Source organism: Epinephelus lanceolatus, chromosome 15 (assembly GCF_041903045.1).
Source record: "Epinephelus lanceolatus isolate andai-2023 chromosome 15, ASM4190304v1, whole genome shotgun sequence".
Taxonomy (NCBI): Eukaryota; Metazoa; Chordata; class Actinopteri; order Perciformes; family Serranidae; genus Epinephelus; species Epinephelus lanceolatus.
This window is the reverse complement of record NC_135748.1, coordinates 21,130,964-21,150,722: the sequence shown is the minus strand read 5'-3', so window position 1 is coordinate 21,150,722 and position 19,759 is coordinate 21,130,964. Positions and strand designations below refer to the sequence as shown.

At 44.2% G+C, this 19,759-nt stretch overlaps 1 protein-coding gene across 1 annotated transcript in view; it reads right to left on the bottom strand.

Moving 5' to 3' along the window:
* Positions 1–19,759, bottom strand: part of kif26ab (kinesin family member 26Ab) — a 77,796-nt gene that overhangs the window by 25,459 nt on the left and 32,578 nt on the right. The window contains exon 4 of the mRNA XM_033642847.2: positions 12,920–13,119. Coding sequence (XP_033498738.1) covers positions 12,920–13,119 — 200 coding nt within the window. The remainder of the gene's footprint in view (positions 1–12,919; positions 13,120–19,759) is intronic.

Below are 19,759 nucleotides of genomic sequence, written 5' to 3'. Positions count from 1 at the left end.
AGGAAGTGGCCAAACACCTCCAGGCTAGGATTTAAACACTTCCTATAAATCCTCAGAGATAGATAAACTGATCCCAGCTAAGCCACACAGCTATGAATGTGACGTCCAGTTAGCTGGGCAATATCAGGATATTGGCACGTTCCAAACATGTTGGACCAAGGCCTTTTAGAAAATCTCTTTGTTCCAACAAGGTGTTCAACGGGCCTTTTGTTCCTGCACAGTGTCTGGCCTTGGACACAGAATACCAAATGGGGCATCATTTGTGTGCTGACTGCTGACAGCCCAAGGCTGCACGCACATCTTAACTGAACCAGTCCCTGGCCAATTAGGTAAGGCCAAATGCATTCATGTAACATCTGCCAATAGAATGTGTTGTCATAGAAAAAAGAAAACATTCCCCACAAAAACTGATGTCGCCTTGTGCAACTAACTTATCATATTCATGTCATAATGCAGATTCAAAGAGCTCTTCTGTCAGAGCGAGAGAGGAACACGCAGCTTTGCGCAAATAAAATCCTAAATTGTAAACCTGTTCTGTCATGGTCTCCTCAGAACTCTTTTGAAACGGTCTGTGGACTGAGCTGGAAAAGGAGGGATTAGTGCATCCTCTGGAGAATAGCTTGAATAACAGGGGATCATTTGAAACACAGGGGAAGAAAGAAAGGGAGTGCAAGTGGGGAATGGGGAAGAAAGCAGCGCAGAAGCGATGAAAAATAATAAATTAGAGATCACTGAGATGGAATAGAAGAAGGAATCTCCAAATAGAGGAAGAGGAAGGAGGAAGAAAGACAGAAAGAGAAGGAGCAGCAGGGTGTACAGCCAAGTCCTCCCTTCGATCAGTGGGCCTGGCTCTGTGCCAGTGAGGCGCTGTCCATGAGGAGGTAAATCATTTTCTGCCTGAGAAAGAAACAGGGAAAAATGATCGTTGGGGCTGTGCCACAGCCAGCTTGGAATTGCTTTATTCCCAAAGATGGGAATCCCCAGTCGGCCAAGAATAAATGGAACAGTTGGCGCCAAAAAGTGAAAAAACTCATCAATATTCACGAAAGCCTGGTTGGGCGCTACAGTACATCAGAGTAAGCAACAGTAGATTTAAGCGCTGCCTTGAATCAACACAGAGGTAAAAACAACTTCTTCATGCATTTATTCTGATTTTAACGTGAAATATCAAAGGAACTATGTAAAGCAGATTAATCTTTTGTCTTTGGACATCAGATTAAGAAGAAAAGCCAACACATTCTCACTTCCCAAAGGACTGCGCAAACACGGTCCTCTGTGCCAAGGTTAAACCCTTAATGATGGCGGTAGGAATATTTTTGGTGCAGTAACGCTCCAGGAGTGTGTGACAAACCCTTCTTGTGGTTACACTGACATCTGGTGATTTTGTGTTTAATGCTCTGCCTATAAAGCACTGCGTCTCCAGACACCCTACACAGTCGCCCCCCCCAATCCCCACACTGAAAGGCCACAAAGCTCTCTTGCCAAGTTAGGAGCTTAAGGAGGGCTTAAGACAAGAAAAGGAAGGAAATTTAAGCGCGAAAGTCAGAGGCTGTAATTCTATTTACAGTTCATTTTATTGTTGTTCCGAGCATTCAGGTTCACATCTTGCTAATATGGTCTTAACTAGCTTGGACACAAGGCCATGGAGGGGTGAACAAAGCACATGGCATTAGCTCGACAGGATCTATTTGTCAGTCAATGAGATAAAGGGGCAAATTTAAGGCCCCTGGAGGAAAGAATCGGAGATACCTGCAATGAGAGTCAAAAGGTCCTCGAAGGAAAATCTCTAGCAATTGACCCTAACTTATTTGTAAGGGGCATCCAGAAAACTGCAGCTTCGGCGGGGGAAATGCTCAGCTATTACGTCAAATTTGATTCAGGCAGCAAAAAATAAAAAGTCTCAGAAGAAAATTCACTTTTTCAGCTGATGGGTGACAGATGATAATGAAGACATGTTCTTCCCTGCTCTGCAGACTGCAGCCTCCCCACCCCTGGCACTGCTGACAAAGATTAACAGCTGCTTTCATCTCTTCCAGTGCATTTTCGCTCGGCTCCTCAGACACTGCTCCAGGTATTCTGCTATGCTCCTCTCTCCAAGGCTGCAATAACTGGAATAACTTCACACTCTCAATGCGCATGTTGAACTCCGATTCACCCGCCATCCCACCCACGCCTCGCCTTGAAAACCTCAGGAAGGCTGTTCAGCTCAGGGCACGCAGAGAAGAACCCTCCACAAGTCATCCCTGACTGACATCGCCCATCTTCCCTCCAGCTCAGCACCCGGCGGAGACGGGATATTTGATATACAAGAGACAAATGAAGACTATTAGCAACATGGAATGCCCCCCTGATGAAATATAATGTCCTCTTAGATTAATACATACCACTATATCTGCATGGAGAATAACTTAAGAGAGTGATGAGTGTGGGAGAGACAGACAGAGAGGAAGAAAGCCAGCATACTTCTGCTCCACTTCTCTACTTCATTAATCACTTGCTGCCAGGATAAGACACCTAGCGATTATTTATTTGCACTTCTCCACACAGAGGCTATCACAACAAACAGGCCCGCAGGCTGCTGAGAACATTTGGGAGTGATTAATCAGTGGGCCGTCCGGAGAGACAGAACGCAGGGGGAGGGGAGTTCTAACATGTGTTTCTTAATCTTTCATCTATATTCAAGTCAATAGGCAAGCTAACAAAAACTAGAGGGCGTCCAAGTCAGGTGAAATGAGCTGTATGGGCAGGGAGATGGCCATGATAGCAGACAGTGACATGTCTTTAGATGGAAGGAAAAAAAAGATCATTTGGATCAATAGGCACACCACAGATGTATAAAGAAAACGGGAATACCAATCTAACTGCACGCAGAAATGTGTCCCTGAGAACAGCCGTTAAGACGTGAGTGACTACAACCACATTATTCAAGATAAGCAGTTTATCCTGTATCACACACTCATAAAGTCAACCACAGGAATAACACACAGCAACACTCACTGGGCCACATAGAGCGTATGGGGATAATGGGATTTTTAGCACACTGCAGCTGGCTCTCACGTGCTGGGTCGTGAACCGATTACAGGCTATAATCCTCTCCATTCAAGACGTTGTGCATGAGGAAAGCAGCAACGGAAACACAGAGGGGATCAATCATACTTGCTACTTTAACTTCGACACAGTACGGTTTCTCACGGGTCCAAAAAGAAAAGGTTGAGGGCACAATATTCTACACAATGACTCTTAATCTTGACTAATTCTCCACTAAGAAGTACATTTTCCTGCAAATGTAATGTGGAATACGTAGGCTGCTAAAAGCGCTATTATGTTTTCCCTTGCGTTTAATGTGGATCATTATGTAACAAGTAACAAGCATAGCATGCTTGCTGAGCTCCTCAACTTTGCTCTTTTTCTTTTTTTATTTTGTTTTATTGTCATACGCCCAGCAGTGTAGGAAGAAGGCCAACAGGATAATCACAGAGCCCAATCAAACCCCAACCACAAACTGTTCTGCTTGCTGTCATCTGGCAGACGGTACTACAGCATCCGGTCCCGCACCACCAAGCTCAGCGACAGCTTCATCCCTCAGGCCACAAGACTGTTAAACCCCTGAGCTCTGAGCTCATCACTTTGACACTACCTTTAAACTGTCACTTTACCCTTATATACTTCAACTTACTGTTTACACCTCTGTATATACTGTATATATTACCTCATATTATGCATATACAGTCACTATATTCCTATTACATTCTGTTTACAATCAGCTTATAAATTTGCAATACAGTCTACACAAATTTATATTACTTCATTTATATTTTAGCCTTACATTTTAACTTGCACTATATTATGTGTGAGATTCAGATCTTGGTTTTACTCTGGGGATTTTCTTTTTTAATTGATATTTATTGAGCATTGTTAGAGGCAGCCCGAAGCCTAAGATTTTTCACTGCCAATGACTGCTTCACTACAGCCCTTTATACTGCCTGTTCAAGGTGGGAAAGTCGCGTGGTTATTCTGCCTTGTCGATCTGTATAAAAGGTGCGTGTGCGAAAGGGGGAGGCTGAGTGCAATGAAATTAACAGCCTTGAATTGATATCTGTGTACAAAAGACAGCCAGCAGGACAGGCAGAAAATTTGCATTTCTTTGAATAGCAAAGAAATGATCAGCCCTACTCTGCCTCTGAGTGGCTTACCCTGACATTCTTACCCTAGCCCTACTCCTCTTGCCTAACCCTAACCCACCCAACCAACGAAGGCAACAAGTGCTCGCCAAACAGAGGGAGAACAGGGCAGGTCATGCCTTTGCTGTCCTAAGACACGCGCGTGCTCAGACGGGATCATGTAGACTAGTGTGATGTTTTGATGATGGACATTTAAAAAGCAGCTTATAGCAGTTAGCAGCTAACTCAAAGAAGAAAAGCAGCAACTGAAAATGTCTGCAAACTGGGGAAGGGCCTTAATACCCTCCAAGCAGAGGACGAGATCAGCCACCATATAACAGGGATGATAAATGGGGTGTCGGTGGCTTAGTGGTAGAGCAGGCGCCCCATGTACAAGGCTGTTGCCGAAGCGGCCCGGGTTTGACTCCAGCCTGTGGCCCTTGGCTGCATGTCACTCCCTCTCTCTCTCTCCCCCTTTCACACTTGTCTATCCTATCCATTAAAGGCTAAAAAGCCCCCCCAAAAAAATATCTTGAAAAAAACAAAACAGGGATGATAAATGATTGTTATTGCCATGTTATGCTGTTTTTATTGTTTAAAAAACTGCTGATGCGTCTGCTAAATGTCACACTAGAGGCAACGCTGTTGTGTTAAACATCATGCCTGTAACTTTTGCTTCCATAACACTGGCATACTATCTAAAATCACACCCTGGGAATGCATTATGCTGGCGTTGTTTGTTTATTTGTAAAAACAAAAAACAAAAAACAAAGCCAGCTTAATGAATGGTATTCATTATGGCTCTATTGCAGGACCCCTGTGTAAAAAGGGCTTGAAGTTGTTGCTGACATGTTAAGAAGAAAGAACTCAAACTTGTATTAGATGCATCAATCTACAGTGAAGCCAAATGTTAATTTTATCCATTTGTAGATAATGAACCCAACAACATACAAGATTTTTCATCATCTCATCTCGTCAGTCCCACAGTTCCTTAGTTTTAATTCCACACAGTTGCCATTTGGCTGTCTGAACTACTTCAACCCCCCAGCAACCAACTACCCCTTGATGGAGGTTAAAAAAAAGAAAGGCGATGTGATGATGGTGAAACATTTCAACAATTGAGGCTGTGGGTGATGAGGTAAACCACCTGTTTTGACAATGGCCTTATCCTCAGTGGTAATCTGAGCTCCATCTGTAAAAAGCTGGGCCCTACCCACTGACTAACATAAAGATAGGGGTGCTGCGTGTGTGTCTGAAAAAATTAAGCACGAGCGTTTGGGGAAATCAACTACAACCTCTGATTAGGCAGCTATTAGTTATTCATGTTGAATAGAAGGCCACGGTGAAGCTAAGCACTGAGGTGCAGAGAAGCCCCACCAAGAGCAATCTTTGTTTCTCTGGATTGTAAGACATATAAAGGCAGCTCATGGGAGCAGAGGCCACAGGCTCTATTCTGCATCTGCTCACAATAGGTCATAAAATTTGCGTATTCCCTGCCACCAGCTATTGCAATTCACTCTTTCTTATTCCACAACACTCTCACGCTGTGTCTCAACCACAATGCAGAAGTGACTGCGGTTGTAATGGCAAAGATAATAGACTCCATTTGCATGATACCTTTCACTGAGGGAACACTAAAGAGGTTTAGATGGTACCCCTCAGCCCCCACAGGCCTGATGCATAATATCCATTCAACAGGATGGGGGTAAAGAGAACTGAGCAGAGTCGAGCATAATAACTAAACACCAATGTGCCGATCATGAAGCCGCTGTGGGCGACTATCAGAGCCGTTATCCAGTTGGGGAATGCCCAACGTGGGAAGGCAAACAGAGCTGGAAATGGATTGCTGCGGAGGGCGTGATCTCTCCTGCCCACATTCAACTTGTCACACACAACCTAACATTTTTGATCATCCACACTAACATACTGAGAGACAAAGGCAGCTCTATGTTAGGTGACAAGCCTGCAGGACAGAGGTTTGTGCTTCACATCCTCTCATTTCTCCACTGATGAAAGGAATCCATCAGGAGTGGATGGCAGTGCTTTCCCCTCTCCCCTCAGGGCTTAGTACACGTGGACCCAGGGTGAATGCACAGGCTTGAGTCAGCGCTTCATCTCTTTGTTTGTCAGTCTGCCCTCCACTACCCCCCTGCAGGCCATATGAGTGGGCCAGACAGACTTCCTGACTCAGGGATTTATTTGGGGGAACAGGGGAAAGGGCACTGGGGGTTATCCCTCACGCAGGCTGAGACAAACGCTCAGCTTTTCTTTTCTCGATCACTGGAGCTGTTTGCCATTCATGATGACAGGCACAAGTGATTCTACACTGCCTGCCACAACAGTGCCCATCACCCTGGTGCTGCAATGGGCACATCACTATCACACCATGTTATCATATCCCCGGGAAGTGACACAGAAAGAGTCAAGGGAATCCGCCACAGCAAGTCCGCAGCAAATTCTTCTGATTATATGAAGAGCAGCATACAGAATCCAAATAAGAACTTCAGTCTATACTCCTGTGCAGCATGCAATATATAAGAGTCATGGTCTTTTCTGTAACAACATTTGACACAGTAAAGATTAGATCTGTATCTCTATATCAGAAAACAATGTTTGTTACGTGAGAATCATGGAGGATTATGAGTCACAGGGAGGATGAGAAGGCGCATGAGGGTAGTGGGATGTATCTACCTGCTGTAGATCCCCGAGGCTGCAAGGCCAGGCTGGATCCCCATCAACACCTCAGCCTTGACGGTGCCTGACAGGCCTTGGATAGATTCACACCTGGGCTTATCTACAGGCTACAGCCCCTTCACGGCCTCAGCTGGTGCTGCCGCTGTGTCTGCCGCTGCACGGAGGCAGCCATTAGTCCCATCAGCCTGATTATGGCAGGAAAATGCCAGCTGGTGTTTTATCCAACAGTAAACAAAGACAAATACCACCGAGCAGCTCAACCATCCCAACTACCACCCACTCAATACTTCTGATGAGCCATTCGCTGCCCTGGGCATGTGTTGCTCAGATTCAACAGATTGATATGAATCAATTCTCATTTGTCAGGCTCCGGAGGTAGAGGTAGCATTAACATTTCAGCTCCACCGTGGCTGTTTCCTCAAAATGGAGCCAGCATTTCAGCTGTATGTTTTCCGCCACGCTATACATTCTGCTCACACTCTCGCTTTGGTGGAGGAATCCATCTCGCTGCAGCTTGACAACAAAACCATTACCCTCTCACCTCCAGGGAGCAGACAGTCCAACTCCAACTGCACAAAACTGCACATTCCACAGAGCGGAAAGGAGAGAGCGACACGGAAAGAAAGATAAAGACAGAGAGAGGAAAGACAATGCAGCTCAACAGGCAAAATCAAAAACTGTCACATAAACATACATTTAGCTGCACGTGTAATACAAACACGCACAACAAGAGCATCACACTTCTAAGTGAGCTCAATGTTGTCTGTGTACAACATAACTTACTTGACTCCCATGGTAGTGAATCCAATATTCCTCTCCGCAGGTACAGACCTCCTGCCTCCGATGCTGTCAGAATTCAGCATCAGCCCGAGCATGCCTTCTGAATGACAACATTTACAAGCACATTGGTCCCAGGCATGCAGCCAGCATCCTGCTCTGTATCTTTATCCCCCTGCCATGTGGGCCAGATCCACCGTGCTCAGCAGACCCCTCGCTCCACATAATCTGTCCTGCCTATTTGTCAGTGACAAGAGATCCCTGCTGTCAATCATAGTGCAGCCAACCAAAAACAGCACTGGCCTGCTTTGTCTCAGTGTGGATCAGTGGCATGGGGTAGTTACATTGGGCCCCTAATGCAAGCTATGAGAGGCCCTAATGCCAGATTTTGCATCTTAACTATACCATATATCGTATTAGCCCCTGGTACGGATCACCCTGGCTGTGAAAGAAGTCAGTACTGTATTTCTCCTGGCACCACATGCTAGCATCACCACTGTCTTTACAAACAGGATGGACTCAGTTGCCTAGTTTCTCATGGGAACTTCATAAACAATCAAACAATAAACTGATCGGACAATGGACTTCAGCAAGGCATCCGACATGTGTTATTCAGAACAAGAACAAGCACTCGTGACCCTGCAGTGTTTCCACTTTGCACCACGCATTGCTCATTATTGTAGAGACTAAATTATAGACCAGTGGAGTGGAGAGGGCTATTTCAACTTCCTGATTTCCAATCTCCACTTTTTAAAGAAAAAAAAAATCGGTCACATTTTATTCCCACAAGCTAATGACTTGTTTCTATGGTTACTCACAGCAGCCTGGGGGATGAAGGGCAGAGTGAGCGTCGCTGACACAAAGGCAGGGTCTTGTGTGTGTGCAGGAGAACAGAGGCTAAATGGCCCTGCTGCCACAATTACAGGAGGATTCCACCTGCACAATCACAGTCATTACTGCGCAAACACTCACCTGGGCAGCAGCTGCAGGGCGGCGATGGACGGCCATAAAACCACTTCCTCCTGACACTCCTCCAGGGCCACATTCCAGCAAACAGCTGTCTGCCTGCCCCTGAAACAGCTTGCCCGTCTGCCTTTGTGCCACCTTGGAAGTCTCTGAATCTATACCAACCTGTTGTGTCTCCAAGGTCTTCTATACTCTTCTGTTCATGTATCATCACAGTGAGTAAATCATAATAAGTCTCTGTAGCTTCCCTTTAAACAAATAAACAAACAAGGGAGCAACAATAGACCATGGTAACTGTCTCATGCTGATATGCAGAAATGAGCACGCAGAGAAAAGTAGGCTGCAAACTGAGCAGTCGACTCTTCGCAGCAGTTTGCGCTGAGAAATCCCACGGGCCCGATGGGTAATAAACACACCGTCACAATCAGCAGGTGTTAATGGAACAGAAAGATGGGCAGAAGGATCTGCAAGGCGGCAGTTAGCCACACCGTCTAGCTCCTGCTGTGAGCTCTGCCTGGTTTCATTACACAACGCTATGTCAATACACTAATCATATGCTCTGTCACAAGGCAATCAGTGCTTAACGTGCTAGTCAGCTGAACACGTGGCTCTAAATTCATTACCCCTGCCCCCAGTAATACTCTGACACACACACACACACGTACACACACACATACAGATAATGATATGCACACATGCACACGCCATCCGGTCAGAGTTTGACCCTTGACTCTTCCTGTCTCCCTGCAACTGTAAAGTCACTCTAATTGCCAATTGGTCATTACTGACCCCGAGGTCATCTCTTAGCATTCCGCAATTACCAGAGACAGGAAGCAGGATAAAAGAACGATTTCATAACTGGAATCTCAAAATTGCCCTGAAACATACATCCATCGTGTGATCAAAGATGTTTTCTTGTTTCTAAAAAAAGAAGCGTCACAAGATAGTATTCATAGCCGCACTTTTATGGGAAAATGCTCACAGGAGCAACAGCACGGAGAGAAAAATCACATCTTTATTCATCTATATAGCCTGGCAGGTAGAAGGGTTAAAGATGCTGACATTCATAAGTACAAATGAGGGATGTATGCCCTTGAATTAATAACTACTCCCTTCAAGTTAATCATTTGCTCTCCTAAATTTATAATGCATCCATGCAAATTATATTAACAATCTGTTATCCCATAAAATATGTGTCAGGGATGTGAAGATAACAAAATGTTGCACAGCCAAACCTCCGAGAATATTAACTGAAATGATTGCTCTGACTTAATAATAAAAATCTGGATTTTTTTTAAGTGGGGTTGAATGAGGTAGCTATCCATAGTCAGTGTATTACATACAGTGGATGGCAGTCAGAATGTTGTGAGTTTGGAGAAGCAAACAGGTGTACTCCCACGGAAAAGGAGTAATGTACTGCTGTGGACAGGGGCAACAGGAAAACGATTTTAACAACCTAAAAAAAACAATATCAGTTGAAGTGTGTACTACTTTTAGCATATATTCACTGCTTTACCTTGCCTTCAGAGAGCCTTCTTTGATGGGGGAGTGAACTGAAACTAAAACTTATCTATGTTCTCTTCAAAGCCATACTCCTTTAACAAAAACTGTAATTTTACCTCGCAAAACAGGGGAGCTGCTGGTCTTCCACTGCCTTGACCAGTTAATTTGTTTGTTATTGTATAACTCTGGTACTCTAAAGTTAGTTCAGATTTACCAAAGTCACATAATAACACAAACTAACTAACCAACTGAGGCAGTGGTAAACCAGTTACTCCTGTTCTGTGAGGTAAAATTACTGTTTTTGTCAGTGGAGTCTGGCCATTTTACAAACAGAATAGTCACGTTTCAGTTTCACTTCCCTGTCAGAAAGAGCTGTCTGATACAGCATAAACTTACCTGTTATTGATCTTTTTTACAGTGGGACTGTTTTTAGGTGGCTATCATACATTTTCCTGCTGCCCCCCTCCACAGTAGTACATTGCTTAGCTTCCATGTTAGTATTCCTGTCTGCTTCTCCAAACTGGGGCGTGCTGGCCGCCATCTACTGTAGGTAATACACTGAGTATGGATAAGCACCTCATGCAACCTCCCCTTGAAAAAATCTGAACTATCCCTTTAAAGCTTTTATTTTGAAGAAAAGTTGTTTGGCAGCACAATTGAGTAGTTCAGGGGCACCAATCCTATGGGGACGCATTACTTATTTGTGCACAGAAATTGTCAAAAACATGACTCCAACCTGCTGGTCTCTGTAGTTATAAAATCGACATTTATACTAAAGTGATTTTTAAACTCAGCAGGCATTTTATATGAAACAAATTAAATGCTTTTTTTGTAACCAGTTGAACGGTTGACTTATTTTTGCGATGAGAAATTTAACGACAAATCACTTTTGTTCACCGCGCTCTCCTGTTCTCTCAGCAGCAGACTAGCTAAAGCAGCTAGACTCTGGCTAATTGCATTCTAATTAAAATTTCATCTCTGAGTGGAACGGTGTTAGTGAATGTCAGACAAGTGTCTAAGGAGCCCTCTCCACTCCATTGGGGTAGAAACTGCTGTTTGGTTATTCTGCTCCTACGTCCCAGGCTCTCAGGATTTACACATGCATCCCTCTAATTGTATCTTTTGAGAACAAAAAGGAATACTAATCAGATATGAGTTTTCAATCACGTCTAAAACATGAAGGACACAAGCATTTTAATAAAAAAAATCCAAGCGCTACCAACAAAGGAAAATCTGTTGATTGATTCAATTTGTTTGGACTTTCAGGGATTTACATTTCAATCAGCAGTGATGTACGAAAAAGATGAAACAAAGACAACAACGAGATGATGATGATGATGATGATATTCCTGTTGCAGGCCACAGCTGCAGAGGGTCAGGAAAAGGGTGTGTGCTTCAAATCAAGCATCTCCACCAGCCTTTTCTGTATCTGCGGAATGTGATGCTGTTTAAAGCTGGCCCTTCATCATTGTGTTTCTCTAGGCCAAGTAAAACACCACATTCTTGGCAGCAAATTATCTTTGGGATGAAATGAAAGGTGGAACCTTTTACTGTGCTTCCACCTACACCGCCTCTCTGCCCCACTAGGACCTGCTGCAGGGGAAAAAACAAGTCCACCTCCCTCTTTTTCCCTGCACTGCCCGGCTAGACACGGCTCTCTGTGGTACTCTTTTTGAGCTCAGGTCCAAAGAAAACATGAGAACCAATAAATCAGTGTCGGGAATTAACCCTGTCTAGCAGAGGGGCCGCACCTCGCTGTTGTTCAGGACTACTGCTCTTGTGACAGGAAGTGGTATGCACAGGAAGTTGCGTATTTAGTTGAGGATCTGGAATGTCCCCGTTAGCCAAAGAAGAGGCTTCATGGTCCCACTGATATACTTGCTGACCCTGTGAAAGCTGGCAAGACAAACTCCATTTGGGGTGCTTGGAGAAAAGCTAAGCTCCACAGTGATCCTCCATGGTCTTCCTGTCACACTCCACAAGTCCCTTCACCTCCTGTGGTGCAGAGCTTCAATGGTCCTATGCATCATTCTCAGCCAGCCTCCCTTTCGCCAACATTCATTATGGCATAGCACTCCTCAGAGAGAAGAGGCAGGGAATGTATGCACTGGCCGGCCTGCCAGGGAAATCTATCACTGACAATATAGCACATTGCACCAGCCATCCACCCGCCTGGAGAGGGTGAAGTATTCTCCGGGGCAACAACAACACCAGAGCCAAGCAGTGCTGAAAAAGCCTCGCTCAGCTCTGAGAAACATGGGGAGCTAATGGTTTCACTAAGATACAAAATAACTGTCTTGCAAAGCTGCAAAATCTGAAGAGCTATTTTAAGTCCAGGACTCAAAACAAAGAAGAAGAATAACTAAACATGACATACCTCAGGACAATACTCGGCTTTAACCTAAGCCCCTTCGTGAGACACTCCCTCTTCATATCGAATTATGTAATTCTATTATCCATTCATGGGCAGTGGTGCCTGTAACTAAAGGTTCAGTTAGTCCCCTGATGGTGCGTATCCCAAGGCAATGCTATAATTCAACCATGGCAAGAACAACATCTCCATGGGATAGGCATCCCACATGAAGTTATGCCTTGAACCACGACCTTCGACAGACATCTGAAGGCGAGTCGGTGCATATCTCTTCTTTTTTACACCTACTCACACACAGGAGCCTGAGTGCATGCAGGTGAGTACGCACACAAGCTCGCACAAACACTAAACACTTCATTTAGCACCACATCAGCTCGATCTAATCTCCAAACATTTTGAAAGACTCAGCTGTGGTGTGATTTGACAGAACGATGGGGAAGGTGCGTACCTAATAAAGAAAGAGGCCGCTGCAGATGAGGAAGGAGAGGGGGAGGTGGATGTACTGGTGACGGGCACTGGGAGTCCCGGTTGGCTGGAGCTCCTCAGTCTACAGGGCGTCAGGGTGCTGCTACTGCTGGTGGTCATGGTGGTGACTGGGGCCTCCGAGGCTGTGACATCCCCGTCTGCTTCCCCCATCAAACCCTGAGCCTGTTGACACACAGATACAGAGATAAGACAACAACCATCACTTATAAGTTTTACTGCTCCTGCCCACCTTCCTTCCACTCCATTTACTCCCCCTGTGCCACAGATGGACAGGCAGCTGCTGCAGCCGGCACCGGTTAGCGGGAGTCAGCAGTATCCACAGCAGAGAGCTCCCTACAGAACAGCAAGGATGCTACACCATTCATTGATTCTGGCAACACTCCTGAGGTTGCTCTGGCTGTAGCCTACTGTAATTAAGGAATAACCCACATTTAATTAGTAATTAAATCACAAGCAATTTACTTCACTCTGCACCCGATTATATCTATAGCTCCATGGCTAATTTGGCACTTTACTCATCAGCGACGAAGAACGTTCATCCCGCAGGGTGAGTTATACTTGGCGAGTTTAAACGGGAATAAACAACATCAAGAACAATCTGAGAAATGAGATTTGTTCCATAAATGTTTACGAGGTATCGAAACTGTGCCTGCGTGGGCACACCCTGCTCTGGAAGCTGAACAGTAAACAGAGGTGAGCTGCATCTGTTTCAGCCCTTGGGCTCTGGGAACTAATGCCAAAGATACACTGGGTACCTGTATGTCTTCATATTTGTTACATATGTGCTGCAGCAGGTCACCTATTAACAGCTATGCCTGTTGTGCCAGCACAGTAGGTTTAGAGCTAAATATAAAGACACGTGTTAACAAGATTCCTGAAAGCTTCTTTTTTCTTGTTGCACACATTTCCAAAAACATATATAAAGATTATTATTTTGACCATGCACATTAAAGTTAAAGTATAAATCTCTATGAAAAGGCTTTGAAGGAATACTTTAGCCCTAAAAAAACATTTGTATAGCAGTTGCTCACCCCATAGTCGTGTCGAATTCGGGGAGTAAACTTTGTTCTTATTGCACGCCTCCATGATAAACGAAGAATCCAAAAACAGAGAAAATTTATGATGAATTGAAGTAAAAGGGGGCCACTTTCACAACAGCAAAACAATATAAAAACATCCGTTTACATACTCTCACACAACTCATGCAGTATAATCCAAGTCTCAGTCTGGAGTCACCCAGTGATTTAAACCAGTAAAAACTGTGAATAAATCAGTTTCCAGCACTGTTTGGCTTGTCGAGTAGGGGCTGCTAACCAACCCAAAAATGTAAAAATGCAAATGGCCCTATCTAGAGCAGGTGTTTGGTTTGTCTGTTTTGGGCCACGGCTAACGGCTCATTCTAAGGCAACAAAAACACAACAATTCTTTTTTTCAGGTGATAATTCACTGAAGAAAATTATATCATATTCCATCTCTGCCAATATATCCCCCTAAATCCTGCACGCTGGACCTTTAAATAGTTGTGTGAGAATCCGTAAACATATGTTTTGATATAGTTTTGCTGTTATTAAACAATGCCCCCCATGACTACAATTTATCCGGGATTTTCTTTGTTTTTGGATTCTTCGTTTTCGTAAAAAAAACAAACAAGTTTTCTTGCCAAATTCAATGTAACATGGGGTAATTGACATAGAAAGCATCATTTAGGGGTTGGAGTATTCCTTTAACACTGACCTACAGAAGCATAGTCCAGAACAAATATATGCTGGTCATACACTAAGCCCTCTAGCCCTCTGCTTCTGTTTAAGGCTGAAGCTAAAACTGGGGTAGCTTAGTGGATGTGGAGCATAAAGATTCGGCTGGAGCTCTGGAGCCTGCAGTGGTTCACTGATTGCTCATAGTCTAAGTGAAGGAGTGCAGAGAGCTAATTATACAAGCCAAAAGCCAACTCAGAGGCTATGCTTCGGCTGGAGTCACCATACTGACAAAAGGTTAATCCTCACCGGAGCCGCTATTTTATCCTGTGAGACAATGATCAATAGCAGCTGACAAGAACCGGTTCTGTGGTTTTTCAGCATCGGAAATTAAATAAATAAAGGCCAAAGTTTTCCTAAAAACATTTATAACACTGACACATGAACATTGCGTAATCAGCAAGGACCTTGAATGGAGCGCAACGCAGCGCTGCACCCTTACTGCCATTTGACAGGGTATGTATTATAAACACAGTTCAGGCCCTCTGCATATTTACCACCTTGGTGTTTGCCCTAGATTCATGTTTGGCAACTGAAATAACATCCTTTACAATCTTTTTTTCATAAAGTGTCTGGCCTTCTATTATCTGCCATTTGTCAACATGGGCCCGACAGCTGCACTATTTATATGCCAAGCCTGACATGTGAATGCCATACATCAGGATGTGAGGACATGCTTACATTCTGACATTCACATGAGAGGGCTGGCTATTGCTCTGCAGTGTGACGCCACGATTAGCCTTACACGCAGTACAATGTGTTACTATATTAAAGCACGGTCGGGCGCATTATCTTCCCCCTGAAAAGCTTCACTGACCATTTGTCAAACAGTGGACCTGCAGTGCATGTTCATGAATTCCCTTTACCCATTCCTTCCTTTCGAGCTTGTTATCAGAGTTAAGAATCACAGCCTTGTTTTAGAGGTCTGGTTTTGCTCTCGTGAGACTTCATCATGGAGGTTAAGTCTGATATCAAGCTGCGGTATGTGGAGTTAGGACTTGAGAAGTACACTGCGGGAAAAAAAACTGGCTTCAATGAGCCAAATACAGATCCTCACGCAGACGCCAGAGCGGAAAGCCTCACACCATGCGGGTGTCAGTGACGGGTTAGGAACTCCCATTACACTTTGGCACGAAAGACTATGGCACTTCACACGCAGCTATACAGGAAGTGGGTATGTGTAGCTCATCAAATCTGTCACTGATTGAGTCCATGTAGTTTTTAAAATCAAGTGGTGGTGAATTTCAGCCGCACACAGAGACAGCAGCTCATGAGGTGTGGGCTGAAAATTGCGAAACTATGGATTCAAACACATAAATATGGGTACACACACACTCACTTGAGCTCATCACAGTGCCTATCAGAGAGTATTCCCCATGGTATTAAGACTGGGCCGCCCAGCCAAGCTGCTCTCTGTAGCCTTGGACCTGGAGTGGCCCTGATTCTGGCTGAAAAGAACTATCTATCCCCTGGTCAGGTAATTAGGCCGTGTCAGTGGAGCCATGTGTGCTCGCCCGTTTGCACCAAGTTCCAGTAATGAGCTGGCCTTCCACCCTTTAACCCCCAGCTCTCCCTGATCCCTTTGCCTTGGTTTGCCACTGGAAAGAAAAGGCAGAAAAGGGAGTGGAACGAGGGTGGGGGAAGCCAGAGAGATTTGTACATAATGGAGAGAGTCAAAAGAGAGAAAAAGAGTTCGGGAGAGTGTTTCCTGTGAAGTCTGAAGTGAGCAGTGTAGGCCAGCACCCTATCAGCAGAGCATCTTCTCATCAGCCACTGAGAGTACCAGGACTCCCTCGTGACCTTTGATCCCAGTGGTCAACAGACGATTACACTGGGGTGAAATAGGCCTTGTGTTAATCCGGCTGTCGTGCTTGGCTGGCCTCTGTAACCAACACAACCCAAGTGAGGTGAGAATCGATTTCTAACAATACTGGAGTCCTTCCATGTGCAAAAAGGACCAAAGTCAATCACCCTGACATTTAGCTCATAGACAGAAAATGCCCACTTTCTTTAAGCTAATATCAAAAACATAATTGCCATTTTTTTTTAATATGTTTGGCAAAAATCTTCCTTCCCTTTCCTTCCTGTGTCCTTTTCTTCTCTTGTCATCGTCGCTTTCTGTGGCACATTGCCATGTGAGCACAGCTGCACCAAAGAAACAGCAGCCAAAATCATCTGCTGGGCTTCAAATTGGTGGCAATGGAGCAGGCCGTGGCAGCAGGCAACCAGAGGGCCAATAACGGAAACCCTCATGGGTCAAAAGCACTTTGTCTTTATAGATTAGCGCACATGTGGTTGTGGATTTAATGGAGCAAAGGGAGAATTGTAGTTTTGGGTCAATCAATTTCTTGTTACGAATAGTAGGATGACACCACTTGCAATGTGTTTAACTGATTACTTTAAAGGGACAGTTCACCCAAAAATCCATATTTTTTTTCTCTTACCCATAGTGCCATTTATCAATCTAGATTGTTTTGGTGTGTGTTGGAGATATCTGCTGTAGAGATGTCCAACTTTTGTTGAATATAATTGAACAAGATGGCATTCGGCCCCCAAAAAAACACATATTTGAAAAACTCAAGAGCAATGTTTCTTTCCAGAAAGCATGACCCGGTTACTCAAGATAATCCACAGACCTTGCTGTTAGCCGTTTAATGTGGGAACTATTACTGTTCCACTGAACTACTTACCCCTGCCAACTGTATCACTGCGCAGACGGAATCGTGCATCTACTGCTAGCTCACGGTGCACCACCATGTTAGCTACAGCTCAGCCTAGTAGGATGCCATTAATGTTTACATTGCGCACTCATGAGCACAAGTCTCTTGTCCGTGAGTAGATGCATGCCTCCTTCTGCACTGTGATATAGTTGGCAGGTGTAGTCTGGTAGAAAGACAATATTTACTACATGAAACTGCCCACAACAAGGTCTGTGGATAATCTTGAGTTACCAGGTCATGATCTCTGTAAGAGACATTGCTGCTGAGTTTTTAAAATGTATATGTCTAGCGCTCTGAGCACCACAAGCCGAGTGCCATTTAGTTTCATTATTTTCAAGACAATGCAGACATCTCTATGGCCGAGATCTTCAACAGTCAGCAACTCATACCAAAACAATCTTGATGGATAAATAGCACTACAGGTAAGAGGAAAAATATGTGTTTTTGATTTTGGTGTGTGTTTACTGCTTGAAGCTCTTCATTAAAACAGCAAATAACACCAGGAAATACTTAAGCAATTCTGAAACTGGAGCTTAACAAAGTTGGGGTTTTACGACAGACTGAGAAAAGTGCATTTGTGTGCCATTTGCTAAATTCAAGGCAGCTACATTCATATGAACCAGCGTCAGCCATTTACAAAGAGAAAGCCAGATAGTAACAATTCCAACAACCACAAACATCATTCCAGATGTTAACCAGAGCCTTCTCCCAAATGGGAGATACAAGGTGCCCTATAATGGGCTGTGTGTGGGAGCGCCCCAGGCTCCCTGTTTGACAGGATTTCTGTCTAACACACACGAAGTCCATCTCTGCTTCTTTGTCTGAACAACACCGCATGCTTTCCCCACAGAGAAACCAAGAGGGAATCATGAATTGAAGCTTGTGCCTTTCGGCACAGCGTAACTCCCAACCCTCGTGAGTGTGTGTGGGTTTTTGTCATGCTGAAGGATCTGGTTTTAATGAAAGAAACAAGCTTGAGAAAATAACCCCCATTTCTGCTGTGTTTGTAACTTCATGTCCTGAAGGGACATTTCTCTCTGTCCAATGAGGGCCCCAGCCTCAGCTATGTGGCACTGAGCAACTCATCCCAGCTCCAAGGGCCACTAATTGCTTTTAGACACATAGATGGAGAACACAAGTCAGCCTCTCCCGTCTGTGCCAGGCCATTTGATTTGCCCTAGATTGCGTACATGCAGTTAAAAGCTTTTGATGGCCTCCCATAAACCATCTCTGAAAGCAATTGTTGACATTAAAGGGAGGAGTGAAAATCTGTCTTCAATTGTCAAGATGGACTAACACTGCCAAAACTCATAACAGACTGCAGTTATCAAGAGTTAGAGCAGAAAATTTACAGTTTATGTGTCTGATGGGAAATATTAAAGTGCAAGAACTAAATGTTAGCACTTGCTGTTTGGTCTGTACACTGAGTCTGCCTGGTGAAGAATGTCACACAGGTTTGTCAATCAGGTCTGAGACCAGATGTCCCAATAATGCAGGAAGAGACACATCAGTAAAAAGTTTTATATTAACAGCCAGAAATATGGTCTAACATACCAAAAATCAACACCTACAGCTGTTACTATAAAACTCATGTAAACCTGCAAAAACATTATTTAAAGTCGTTAACAAGGTACAGCACGATCTGTCCAACAGCACCAAGAGTAAAACTCAGGAACTTTCCAAGACTCTGAGACATCAAACGAAACACAGACTAATGTTTATCCAGCGTGAGGGAAGAGTTATGGTGACGCAGTGGGGTGGTCATTTGAAATGCCCTTGAGGAGAAGGTCAGCAGATTAGGGTTGTGATGACCTCTGACCTCAGATCACTCAGACTCCTTGACTACTGAGGAATGAGAGGTCAGCACTCCAGCAGAATTCTGACTCACAGATCCTCTGCAGGGCTTCATCTCCTCTAAAGATCTTAAATGTAACATTTGTTGTGACAATGCCTATATTATATCAAAGATGAATATGTCATTAAGCATCAACAGCCCATTTGACTGCTGAAACCATTTCTCAGGACTGTGGGGGCGTGATCAGATCATGTTTGATTGACAGCTGACTTTCAGCTGAAGTTATCATTTGATGTTCTTGTCAGTCACTGGCGTTAAAATGTTCTGCTGCCACAGTATAAACCACCAAATCTATCAAAATGGACCCTACTTAGTAAGAAAGCTAACAAGACTACCAACCAACTCTGTTTTTTTAAACTATACCACTAATGCTTTTAGCATTTTCCTTTCACTTACATGACACGCTTAGCATAAGCTTTTCTATGTGAAACTTTTGAGCTCATTATCAACTACCCCTGTGTTCTGCTTGTCAT